Here is a 13,699-nt window from a genome sequence, read left to right as displayed (position 1 = left end):
AGTAGTACCTTACTCCGCTAACTTCAGAGGATAACTTGTCATATAAAGTGGAACTCAGCATGAATTAAGGGTAACTTAATTTGGCCCTTAGCTTTCAATATGCATCAGGGAAAAGGCATAATTCCTTTCTGAGTAGACCACATGAGGGAGAAGAAAGAAAAATCAAATGTGATTCAAGATTGACCTAATGCAGAAGTTTCCAAGAAAGGCTTCAATAAAAACAATGTTTTAAAATTACAAGGATTCTTCTGATTACTGAGCAAACTTAATCTGCAATGAGTTCTGGAAATGATTCAACCTTCAGTGCTGTCAAACTCCATTATGCACTGTGGCACATGTTGCGAGAAACAATGGATGAGTGTGTTAACCTTTAAACACATATGAACATTCTATTATCTACGGAGAAGAAAGGACTGACAATACTCTTTCTGTCTGGAGGAGATTGCTGCTAACTATTCCAGTTCATTTTAGTTTAATAATATTAAACCAAAAATGAAACACCAATGGACTCAAGCCTCCTCTGCAATGGACATAAAGTGCAGCAGAATTGCTACTGTTTGGGGTGCTGTGGGAAGGGACTGAGCAGATGTTTTTCAGTCCCCTTCATGCTTAAAGCAAGCTCTTCAGTAGCTCTCACAATGAGATCATGATAGGAGAGGACATTGTGAATGGCATGCATGGATAGCAAGAGAGTCAATGACTTATAACCAAACAAGAGACTGGTCACAAGCCATGTGGGAAGGGGGCATTGGCTACAGCCTTTCACCACAGAGCCTATGAGCTAATGCAGCAATGGCTTAGCTATACAGGCAACATGCACCTTTCCTCAGGATTAGCACGAAAAGACTGCTTCCTCCCTATACCACTTCTGTTTTTCCCCCTGTACTAAGGGGATCATCATAAAACAGGCTTTGCACAACGAACCACAACTTCACCCAATATTTGCAAGTCTGAGTTATTTCCAAGAAATCTGCAAACTTCTAGAATAAAAACCACTTAATTTAATTATTTTTCATTGCAGGAATTGACAGTTCCAAATGTTATAAAAAAAGGTGAAATAGCAAAAGGTTCCCATGAATGTCTGTATAATGAGAAAATTAGATTACGAGATGAATGTTATATTTGTAAAGAAATACATATTTATATGACAATTTAAACTGTAATAGCTACATATGGCTATGGCTACGCAAGCAGCATCTGTAAAATATACCTTCCAACTATGCTAGGCCAGGAAATTATGCTCCATCTTGTCAGATGAGGACTTGGCCACAATCACTTATGCAACTCCAGTCTCAATAATTACAATGCACTGAAAATGCTCCAGCTGGTGCAGGATATGGCAGCCCACTGACTAACCAAAACAAGGTGTCACAAGCAGATCACTCTGGTGCTTTGTACACTAGCAATCCATCAAATACTACATTAAAATTTAAGTCTTGGTCTTAATCTACACCCACCTTCAACAAGTGGGGCCCAGGTTCTCTCCGGGACTCTTTCCCCCTGAAAGATTAAACCCAACCACATAAGCTGTTTTCCACTGAATCTATCAAAAGTGAGACTACAAGAGTTAACAATAATCACGAGACAGGACAATATGCAAAACCTAGATCTTCAACCCAGCTTTCCCACACAATATCAATGATCATCATTTTTAATAATCTCTAACAGGGCCAGCTCTAACTTTTTTGCCGCCCCAAGCAAAAGAGAAGAGTGCCGCCCCGCCTTACCCCCCCCCCCCTCGGAGCACCGCACCGACGAAACTCCCTCCAGCACCGATGAAACCCCCACCCCCGAGCATCACGCCGCCCAAAGCCCCGCCCCCTCCGAGCACTGCGCAAGCCCCCACCCTCCCAGAGCCGTGCCGCCTGAAGTGCCGCCTGAAGCCCCACCCCCCTGGAGCCCCGCACCACGCCCCCGCCCCCCTCCAAGCACCACACCACGCCCCCGCCCCCTCTCCAAGCGCCGCGCCACGTCCCCGCCCCCTCTCCAAGCGCCGCGCCACCAAAACAAAACAAAAAACCCCAGCGCTGCCCCGACTACCCCCCCCCTTAAAAAAAAACACCCGAGCGCCGCCCTGTCCCAAGGTGCCGTCCCAAGCACATGCTTGGTCTGCTGGTGCCTGGAGCCGCCCCTGATCTCTACGCATGTGAAAAAAGGAAGCTTCAACAAGGTGCATGTTACTTTACTTGTGAAATGTAACACAATTCTGATACCCTTGTGAAGAGTAGGTATAATGCCTAGATTAGACAACATTCATAACTAAAAAAAAGTGTTTACGTTTCACCATTTATGCTTCTTATTGGCTTTCTGCACTTCATTTTGCTGAGAGAGGGAAACTAGTCTGGTTAGTTTCACCTTTTTAAAGTCAGTTCCACTTTCTGGTTCTACTGAATTGCCTCAGCGTCACTGTGTTTCATTTTCAAGGATTTTCAAGTTTCGTTTTGCTTTTAATTTAATTTTAATTTAATGAAAATCTCTCAATTCAAGTTACATGCTTTGAAACCCCTTAATTAACTTTTAAATTTTATTTTAATAACTGAATGAGAAAGGAGTGTTAGATTTTACATAGTCCATTTTGTCATTACCGGTATGTTTAACAAAATTATGTTTAACAAAATTGGTGTGTTCACTGACTTTTTGATAGGCTTATGAAACCTTCTTCCATTAAGATAGTTGTGCTCAAAGCTGAGGAGACTGGCAAAAACTTCTGAGACAACTTCCAGGACAGTCCTCAGCCCGCCCGCCCACCCACACAGATTTTGTATTGCCCCAGTTTCTTAATCAAAATATTGAGCAGTACCAAGTGAAGTGCACACACACAGACACACGTGCATTTTAATATGGCTAAGTGTAAACGTATGCATCTAGGACCAAAGAACATAGGCCATACTTACAGAATGGGGGACTGTATCCTGGAAAGCAGTGCTCTGAAAAGGACTTCAAGGTCATGGTAGATAATCAACTGAATATGAGGTCCCAATGCAATACTGTGGCCAAAAGAGTTAATGCGAACCTTGAATGTATAAACAGGGGAATCTTGAGTAGGAGTAGGGAAGTTATATTATCTTGATATTTGGCACTGGTGCATATACTTTTGGAATATTACGTCGAGTTCGAATATCCACAATTTAAGAATGATGTTGATAAACTGAAGAATTATTAAAGGATTGGAACATATGCCTTACACTGATAGACTCCAGTAGCTCAATTTCTTTAGCTCATGAAAAAGAAGGTTAAGGACTGACTTGTTCACAGTCTAAAAGTACATCCATGGGGAAACAGAAATTTGATAACAGAGGGCTATGACAAGATCCACAACCATTGGAAGTTGAACCTAGACAAATTAAGACTAGAATTTTTTAAGAGTGAGGATAACTAGCCACTGAATCAACTTACCATGGTTTCTCCATCACTTGAAATTTTTAAATCAAGATTTTTTTTTTTAAAGATAGGCTCTAGTTCATATAGGAATTAGTTCAAGGAAGTCATATGGCCTGTGTTACACAGGAGACCTGACTTGATCATAATGGTCTCTTCTCACCTTATAATCGATGCACCAATAAATATTCATATACACAGACGTACATACTAAACAGCAATAACTTTCTGAAATCTTAAAAATGTATCTGAGTTTAGAACCCAATCTTTCTCCCACTGAAGTCAATGGCAAAACTTCCAAGAACAGATTCATGCTTTTGCTATACTACAGTTTGTTTACTGATCACTGTCAGAAGCATCTAGATTGCATGAAGTTCATAAAAGCATACATTTTAATACTTATTCTAACTGTGGTACTATTTTTACCACCAAATTTATATATACGTTCTATTTAGTTCATGGTTGTACAATATATTATACTTTCAAGTAATTTTGTATTTCACAAGCAGAATGAATGTAGCTGAAAACAAAATTTAGCTAGTGTAACCCTTCTGCCGGGCCGAAACGATAGCAGCAAGGGCCGGGTTCAATACATAGGGGTCCCTTCCCCACAACATAATGCAAAACCAGCTCGAGTCCCCACCCAGTGACCTGGGAAAATCTTACACTCACTCCTGGGCGCCTCGAAGAGGCAATACTTCCCCTCTCACAAGCACAGAGTCTTGGTGTAGCAGAAAAGGTTTGATTACATGACAAACAACAAGCATTAAACTGGGAAAATACCTCAGCTAGAGTTCATAGGTCAAACCGTGAGCAAAGACCCACTCCAGCAAATTGGGCCGTGTTCTTCTCTCGGGGCCCTTGAGTCCAGCAACCCCCAACTCACCCACAGTCCCAAAAGTCCCACAATCCAAAAGTCTCTGTCCCGGGTCAGTGCAGCCCCAGAGCTCAAGAGTCTCTCTGCAGAGGTCCCCCTCCCCAGCCTGGGTAGAAAGGGGCACCTTACGTGGTTTCGGGGCCAACTGCCCTGCCTCTTCGTGGGGTTCTGCTTCCACTAGTCATCTCCGCAAACAGCTCAGCTCCGCTTGCTCTGTGGGCTGCTCCGCTCTGCCAGCTGCTCTGGTCCACCAGCTGTCCTGTGAGCCACTCCAGCCATCCTCACGAGCTGCTTGGCTCCACTCACCCAGTGGCTGCACAAACTGCTCCACTCTGCTCTGCCAGCTGCTCTGCTCCACAGTATTGCTTCAGGCTCCCCCACTCATAAGCACAGTACTTAGTGCTCTCCGCTCAGCAAGTCAAGCTCTTCAGTGATTTCAGCTCTTAGTGATTCCAACTCTTAGTAGGGGAGCCCCAGTACCAGTGAATTCAGCTCAGTAACCTGCATTTAGATTCTTAAGGGAATCAAAAATTAACTCTGACATTCCACAGTGGAGAGAGGCACAGGTAGAACTGGTGCTTCTGGCTCACACAAAGAGCCTGCACCACCAAGTACAGACCTCTGTCCCCAGCCTCTCTCTTCTCAATGGGTTTTGGAACCCATGTGCCCCATCTAGCAAGCGCTATCCAGCTGACAATGAAACCCCCCATCACAAGACAATTTTGTAGTTCCCCATTTACCCAATCAGGGTGACAACATTTCATTCCTCCTGCCCCAATAACAACGAAATTGGGGCTCCCACAGCTGCGAAAATAACCATCCCATGCTGCTTTGCGGTATGCTAAGTGGGGTGGGAGTGCCCATGCAAATAACCGAAATACCAATGCAACACTTTCCGCACTCCCCATAATTTACCACCAGATGTCAGGGTGGGGCTCATCCTGACTCTGCTTACACTAGCATAAATTTGACAGCATACTTCCTTCTGTAAAGTCACATGAAGTTAATAAATAGTGTTGTATGCATATATTGGTTCTTTCTATTAACTGTATATTGTACAAGAATGAAAGGAGTTGCTAACTTATGGCAAGCTGATTCCAGTCAGATGCAAAGCAATTTCACCCAGCATCACATTAGCATTGAATGTGTCCCTGATAATCCTAAACTAAGCATCAGAGGTTCAGGACCACATATGAACTTTGTAGCTATTTACTGAATATCTGTAAGAAGTTTACTTTAATAATACTTTTGTAACATTTTAAATGTATAAATACTTTATATACTCTTAGCTATGAAAGAAGTAACAAAACTATGATTCGGTTAACTATTTATGGCCCTTTTTGGTACCGCTGAACAGATCACAAGTGAAGAATCTGTGCAGTGCTTCAGATACACAGTGAATCATACTCTGCATTCATTACAAAAGTGAAGGCAAAGATTGCAGCTACATATCTCATCAAGGAAATGGGATGGGGAAATCTGAGGGAGAAGTGTACTCCTGGCAAGAATGGCAAATCTTGGAGCATATAATTCAGATGTGTAAGCAACCAGTCACAAGACATCTTGGCCTTGATGCCTACACAAAGCACTATTCCTGGCCACACCAGTGCAACACACATGAAGGCTTCAGTCTAAGGAACACACAGTGCTGCACGTCAGTCTTCCACTCCATCAATCAGACCTGGATATATGGGCTACTCTACAATGCTGCACTCAGAGCATATCTACCAATGATATATTAACAGTGGGGGAGGGCTGAGGATTAAGGAACCCTTCTCTCCAATTCCCGTTGTAGCATGTGCATCTGACTATGCCTGAACTATGACCTCTGTATGCTGGAATGTCATTCCATAACACACTGAGGGCGTCACTGCCTACACATCAGGGATTTGGATGCACGATACGATTAGAGAGATAACAATCATTCTTCCATCTCCTAGAGGGAGAGTCTCTGTAAATAGTCTGCTGCTGCACATAGCTTGTTATTTCAGGATCTGACCTGAAATACTGTATCTTCCCTTAGCTAGAGTACCAGCTGTGCACAATAGTCTTGAGTGAAGAAACTGAGACTATTGGGAGTGGAGCTATGATATGTCTGCGCACATCTATCCTAAAGATGGTGAATATGGAATATTCCACATAAACATGGTTATTTCACCCACAAGAACTGCACACTGACCCTATCATAGGAGAAGAGCAGCCACCTCAGTAACGAATCGGGCCATTTGTTTTATCTATTAACTTTACCATCGCCTGGAGCACATTACCGGTTGCTCAGTTCACTCCTGAGTTTCCTATCTCATAACTTCATTGAAATTGAACATTGTGGAAAGGGGTGGAAAGGACTATTTATCCTTTTTTTAGTTATCCAAAACACAGAGCTCTTTGGGAGGGCTCAGAATGGGGGAGGTAGAACTGGGGAAGCCAGGATCTCTTTTGATGCATGAATTAGGATTTTCCAAGATTTCCGGGGAATTTGGGGGCGGGGGTTGATTCAGTCCTACAACCATAATTTTGATGAGAGTCAGTCAACTGAACAATATTCTAAATTCCAAACTTAGGAACCACCATGTTCAAACCATGGCCACTAGGACTTATGTTTCTCATGTGAGATACACACCTCCATTTTGGATTGCACTGAACACTGGCAATGGCTACAACAGCTGCTTCCTTTTGATAAAAGGTTGAAGCACATCCATTCGCCAATTAAAAGCTCTGCAAATGTTTCACAAATTACTTTCAGGAATCTGTTCTGGTTGATGAGTTTTTCCATCTCTATAAAAGTATTTACCAAATGATTCAATATTCGAGATTTCCCTAGTGCAATCAACACAGGAGGGGGGAGCCTTTCAAATAACAATAACACTATATTACAGATACAAGAGAAACCCCTTCTTCCCCACTGAACTCCCAGAGAATGCAGAATTTGGGCTACAACATGCATTCTATGTCCATCAATACCAAACAGAAAGGAAATAATTCCTTACAATTTTTAAACAAGAGGACAGAAATTCAGTTAGCTTTTATGGTTTCTTATAGTGCCATCACCTTAACATCTAAGTGCTTCACAAGTAAATAGGTAAATTCCATCTGCAGAACAAGAACCAGTGTTAAAAATGTTTCAAAAAAGACTCCGCCCATGGGCGAATTTTAAAATGAACTACATTAGGGCATACTCTTGTGGTGGTTAGTGAATACTCTGAAGGGGCCAAAAAAAATTAAACAAACAGGAACCATACAGATCAGTTTAAAGAGCACGTTCTTCCAATACAAGATACATGCTGCAATTAACACACACCCATAATAGTTTTTTCTTCTAGCAACAACACAAGGATGGCTGTTTCTAGTGAGTAAATTGCACCCATGGAAGGACTAGACATACATCAGCTGCAATGCAGAACTTGTCTTTCATACTATTCCATCCTAACAAGTCTCCCAGTCACTCCTTCACTCTCCTAAGTCTCTTGTGGCTGCCTTAGCCTAAACTTACCAATAAATCATGGTAAATTATATAAAGTTTAACTTCTGAGCCACAATAACTCCATTACAACCGATGATGTAATTTTGTCTTCTGTTTTGAAAGGAATTTTAATATCTTCAAGACTTGTGTGTCTGGATTTCACTGAAATAAATTAAGTTAAGCAAGGTTTTGCCTGTTTCTTAATACACTGGAGTATCTCTCTCAAATGTGCTCCTTACCCAGATAAACATGTAAAGCTGTCTCAAGCAGTTGGGCTCTCAAGATTTCATATGGAAGTATCTGAAGAGGTTGCAGAAGGCTAACAGGTCAGATCAGATAGTTTTGGACCTATTTTGGCCTATTTTTATGTTTAAAACCAACCTTTTCTAAAGAGAGAGAGAGAGAGATCAGCTGCAGACTATTTAGTTCTGATTAAATACAGGACTATTATTCTATAAATGCAGAGCTATTTAGAAAGCAGTACTATTGGGCATTACTATCATTGTACTTGTTGCTACCTTGGACTGCTACAGAAGTCCTCCTCTTTCTCTGACCTTCAAGGCCATAGCTACTGAAGTGACCAGTAGGAAACATGTAGGGCAAAGAACAGATGGGAGAAAGTTAATTTAAGTGGAATACTGCACAACCAAATGTAACTCTAGGGTACAGGAGTAATCACATCCACTCCCCATACCCATTATTTTGAGAGAGTTCACTTCTGAAGCACTGAATTTTTCAGCTCACCAGTGCATTAACTATGCATGCAACTAACAGCTACCATTCAAAAAATTATATCATAAAGGATCCCAATCCTAAACATATGTTTGAGCCAGAAACAAACGCTGTATTTGTCAATTTAGCAGCTGCAGATTTCCATAAAAGTATAAAAGAGATCTGACCTATCACAATATGATGCATTTTTTCTTAAAAAAAATAATAAAAGCAAAAATAGAGTAGAGTAGAAGGCAAATTCTCAGACTGCCACACTCCTGAAAAAGAAATTCATCCTGGTACAGTACGAAGAGGAACATTAACACCACAAGAAAAGGCACTATATAAAAGAGTCTAACTGTGGCACACATGCAGTAAAGTGGAGGATAGCCAAAACATTTTCAAAAGAACATTGTGTATTTGATTTAGAATGCAAATAGAAAAAGGAAAGATTTGCCTTACAGTTTATAGCCCTGCCAGGTTCCACAATGAAATGTACTTGGTTTTAGTATTTATCATGCTTTGAAATAGTGAAAACTGTTTACTAATTCACAGTCAACATTTCACTGCCTATAAAACCAGCATTTTATGTCTGATAGTCTATATTTAATATACAATAATAACTGCCTGGAGTTTTATTTAATGCACAATGCTTCAAAGTCCTTCCAAACGCACAGCCATGTCACACAACCTATATAGAGACTCTGCAAAGCCAGACTCTTAATTTAGCATATCTTCAGTTACTCCCTGTTCAAATAAAATACATTACAGGATACGTTGAGAATTCTTGGGTGGATTTAGCCTATACTATAAATGTAGCAGTCACATAGCAAACTTCCACAGACTTTTCTCAAAATAGCTACAGTGCAAGATGTATTTAACTTTTATGAAGCCAATGTTTTAAGAGGATATTACAAATAATTTCATATGCAACACTTATCTGTCGGTATACTGTGGTACAATGATGGCTCTTTACAAAAAAGATACTTAAATTATTATTCACAGGTGTTGGCTTAGATTTTGAGCACTGATTAAGAATCAAAATATGCACCCTTTTCATGCACACAGCTTTCAATTTACAGCCCAACAGTACTGGAATTTTAGAGTTTTGGTTTCACTTCTAACTGGGAAAAGACGGTCCAAACAAGCCATTCCCCCTCCCATCAGGCAGAGGTAAACCCAGTTCTCTCTCACAGATGCAGTCAGCCAGAACAGACATATCTGCTTAGATGAAACATGCCACAGTAAATGATGACACTTGACCTCCAACTACAGAGATCTTGTTTGCTTACAAGAGGAAACCCAGGAGTCTGGTTATATGTACAGAATGATTAACATTCATGGGGCAGAACACAGGATAGGTTCTGAACAACGTACTAGTGCAGCAACAGAAGCCAATTTATTCTAGCAACATTTTTAAATGTCCAAAGGACTGCTATTCAAATAAGAACAAGAAACATTTTTCTGTTTTTAAAACATCCACAAAGAATACAAAACATAAAGGACAGGTAGCACATTAATGGAAAATTACAGACATCTTCCAGAAAGAGTGAAAAATCTTGGATTGTGATTATTTTAATCATGCTCATATAGAGATTGCATCTGTTATTAGTGGATATATATTCTAAATGTTAACACACCACTGAATTAAAGACTGCCTCTGAAGGCAGAAGACTGTTGACTAAACTTGTTGAAAATATTGTTAAAATAAAAAACTAATGTTTGAGAGCAAAAAAACCACAGCCTAATACAAATGTCAAATAAAGGATTACAGGCAATGCACACAAACTTTGGACTTGAATTTCAATGCATAATCCAATCCAACCATCTGTCTACCAGTTGTGTAGCAAAATCAAGATTTGGGACAAACTCCAAAAAGGACAGCCAAGTTACATTATTTTAGCTACAGTATTTTGATACTTAAGAACATCTCTGCGGTAATTACATTCTGTTTGCAGATTAACCTACAGGAGCTGACACTCGTCCCTGACGAGAGAAACATTACAATGGATTCCCAGATTTCTAAAAATCAACAGATATTTTGCCTGATGTACATCTCGTGATTGTGATACAAGTCTGAGAAGAAAAATGCAGACTTTGCTACAATGACCTTTATACATGTTAGCAGGATCGCTAGATACTTGTCCTTTCCCTTTTCCCAATAACTGGGAAAGCCTCCAGCAGATTTATAACCCAGGGAGCCCCCCATTCCCTGTCCCCATCTTCCAGCAGCCGGAGTAGCGAGAGTCAGGCAACTCCGGGATGAATACAGGGTTACGATTGCAAAGTTAACGTTGGAGTAAGAGGAAACCTTCCCCCACGTACAGCCCCGGTGCAGCGAAAGCCACTTCCCCAAGGCAGGAGCTGTAATAAGTTCAACAGTCCTCCCCCATCTCCTAAGCATAACATCCGCAACAGCCAGGCACAGCAACCACCACGCCGAGAGTCAGGGCGTAAGTGGCACGTCAGCTCAGAGACGGACACAAGCCTCTCCCTCGCAGAGTAGTTAAAGGTAAATCTGAATCCCTAGGGATGGATAGCGGCGGGTGGGGGGGGTCTGGAAATACCTACAGACCCCTTTGCTTTAAAGGGCTGGAAGGTCATAATCCCCCATCCCTCCTCCCCTAGAAACACAGAGAAAACCGATGGAGACCCCTGGACGCAAGTGCTTAAGAGCCCCCTCTCAGCCGCTGCTGGGTGGCAAACCCCACTCCAGAAAGAAATCTCCCTTGCATTCATCATTCACAAAACCAACAGCGCCTTTTCCGCGCCTTCCCGTCTCCATCGCACTCCAGAGAGCACGGGAAGCAACTGACTAGGACCCACTGAGCCAGCCGCCACCACCAGGGGCTGCCTGGCTTTCTACACCCCCCGCGCAGAGACACTAGTTGATTTCCCCTTGGCAAAGCCAAAGTGTAACCAGCCTGCGCCCAGCGCCGCGCACTGGCTCCCAAAGAGTTGGCACGTCTGTCCGCCCTACCGGGAACGTGGGGCTGGCCCCACGCCTCTCCGGTGCAGCGCCGCTCACCTCCTTGAGTTCCTTGGCCACGTCTTTCAGGTCCCCCAGGACTAATTCCAAATCCTCCACGATGATCTTGATCTGTTCCTTCACCTTGGCTTTGGAGGCTGCGGGCGGCCCCTCGGGTGGCGAGGAGGAGGCGGGGGTCCCCTTGGACTTGGCTGACATTCTTTGGGGGAGCGATGTGTGGGGAGGGGGTATGCAGGTCAGGAGAGCTGGGTAACCAGCGGCTGCCCGGCCCCGTCCCTCGGGCTCCCGGAGCTGCTACAGCCGCTGTCTTCCTCCCCGCACATTTTGGGCTCAGGGCTCCGCCGCGCTCCGCTCTCCGCCGGGTGGCCGCACCGCGCTGCTGCCATCAACTCCCCGGGATCTGCACTGAGAGCGCCCGGGCTGCAGACGGGCGGGCGGTGCGCCTGCGCCTGGCTCCCTCCCTCCCGTAGGCACACGCGCACGCACAGGGCATGCCGCTCACTGAGGGGAGAGAGCCGGGGCGGGGGGCAGCCGTGCGTGCGATCCCCGCGGTGCCCACCCCGGCAGCCTGCCGGGCTCTCCTCCGACCTCCCGGCACGGTCCCCGAGCACGCACTTCACACTGCTTGGTCCAGACTTGGTGGGGGGTGTAGGTTGGTGGAAAGGGGCACGTTTGTTTGTTTGTTTGTTTTTTACATAAACTTTCCCCTTTTCTTCTCCTCTGGGCGAACTCTCCCCGAGAAAGGGATCTGCCCGGTTCCTCCCCACTACCCGGGGTCAGATGATTCCCTTGTACAAGTGCACTGGGGGAGAAGGTGTGAGTGCGTAAGAGACAGGAGAGGAGGAGGTAGTTACAACTCCTCCAGAGGAGGCGCTTCCTTTGCGGCGCACAGTCTCTGCTCGGAGCGCAGCGTGCCGGGGAGTGGTTGGATCACGATTGCAGGCGACCCGTCCGGCAGCGGTTATTTCCTCTCTTTCACGCTACCCAGCGGGAGCTTCTCTGCGTTAGTTCAGGGTCAGTTTTCGCCACCTCCCAGACACACAACAAAAAATATCCAGGAAAAGCGAAGCACTTTTACACACCGCCAGAACCTGGCAAAACTCCCCCCAGACGATCGGGTCTGGTTCTGCTGCTCATAGAACATTAATTGTGGGCATGAAACCCCCGTTCTCAGCCCTGTAGATTTCTTGTTCTGGCCCCAGTCTCTGCAGCTCGATCTCATTTTAAAGGGAGAGATGTGCAGCACCTGTAACAATGCCACCTGACTTTCTTTTTCCTCCTAAAAGCAGCAAGGAGGCTGGAGATTTGCAAACGCCACCAAATTGGCAGGAGGGAACTCGGTCTTTAGTCGGTGATCACAGATGAGGAACAATAAGCCCTTTTAACTCGAGAAACAAAATCTATGCATTTAGCCAGGTACCGGGGAAACGAAAATAGCCCTCGATTGCTTCAATGCAATAGGTACAATTAAGGGCAGGGCTCTCTCCACACGTTGCTGTTTGACTTCAGCATTTAATTTGCTGGGGCTGAGGGAGAGAGATTATCAGATATTCACCTCTAGTGGTTTTTCCACTTATTGCAAGAAGACGTCATGTCCAGGCACTAGAAATTGTATTACGAATTTCTATCTTCAACTTCAGCTGAAAACAGCCAGCAGAGGCAAAGAGCCAAGCCCTGCGTCGAAGATCGGCCTGGAGGGTTGCATCTGGTTTAGAAATCTTAAATGGTTCTGTTTCTGAGAGGATTTCTCGCAGTTTGCTGTGTTTTAACTTAGCAGCAGGAAAGAAAAGGGAAAGAGCAAAGACATCGCTCAGAGCTCCGTGTGTGCATAACATTTCAGATCTCACCCGATGCAGACAAGTGGGTGGTGAACAGTTGTGCCTAGAGTGGGTGTAGAGCTGGAATAAGGAATAGACACAGGCTGAATTGCAAACTCCACTACCGCTGCAGGAAAGCTAGCTGCCCTTATTCAGGAGGTAAAAATGCCATTGGGAGTTTTGGCCATAGAAGAAATCACAGGCCTTGACTTTAAGGATATATTAGTGTTGGGCAAATACTATTTTTTTAAAAGTGTTTTCCATAGTCATTCATTAGAATCTTTAAATAATTTCAGGTGGCCTGTTCACACCCATTGTATTCACTTTCCCTCAGTATTTAGGCAATCTGGTTTACACACACACACACACACACACACACACACCAATGTTAAGATTCATTTTCTGGAGCCATTCACACTGTAAACTTGATTATTTTGCTTATCCAGTCAGCAAACAGGAAAAGATAC

At 43.8% G+C, this 13,699-nt stretch overlaps 1 protein-coding gene across 3 annotated transcripts in view; it reads right to left on the bottom strand.

Annotated features, from left to right (window-relative positions):
- The window catches only part of PRR16 (proline rich 16), a 228,399-nt gene extending 215,626 nt beyond the window's left edge, over positions 1-12,773 (bottom strand). Inside the window, exon 1 of one of the 3 annotated variants that reach the window (XM_045020093.1) lies at positions 11,455-12,773. In XM_045020093.1, coding sequence (XP_044876028.1) covers positions 11,455-11,613 — 159 coding nt within the window. In that variant the 5' untranslated portion in view covers positions 11,614-12,773. The remainder of the gene's footprint in view (positions 1-11,454) is intronic. The other 2 variants (XR_006580126.1, XR_006580128.1) reach the window with 2 other exon arrangements.
- Positions 12,774-13,699: the final 926 nt, after the last annotated feature.

The sequence above is a fragment of the Mauremys mutica genome, chromosome 6 (assembly GCF_020497125.1).
Source record: "Mauremys mutica isolate MM-2020 ecotype Southern chromosome 6, ASM2049712v1, whole genome shotgun sequence".
NCBI lineage: Eukaryota > Metazoa > Chordata > Testudines > Geoemydidae > Mauremys > Mauremys mutica.
This window is presented reverse-complemented; position numbering and strand designations above follow the sequence as displayed.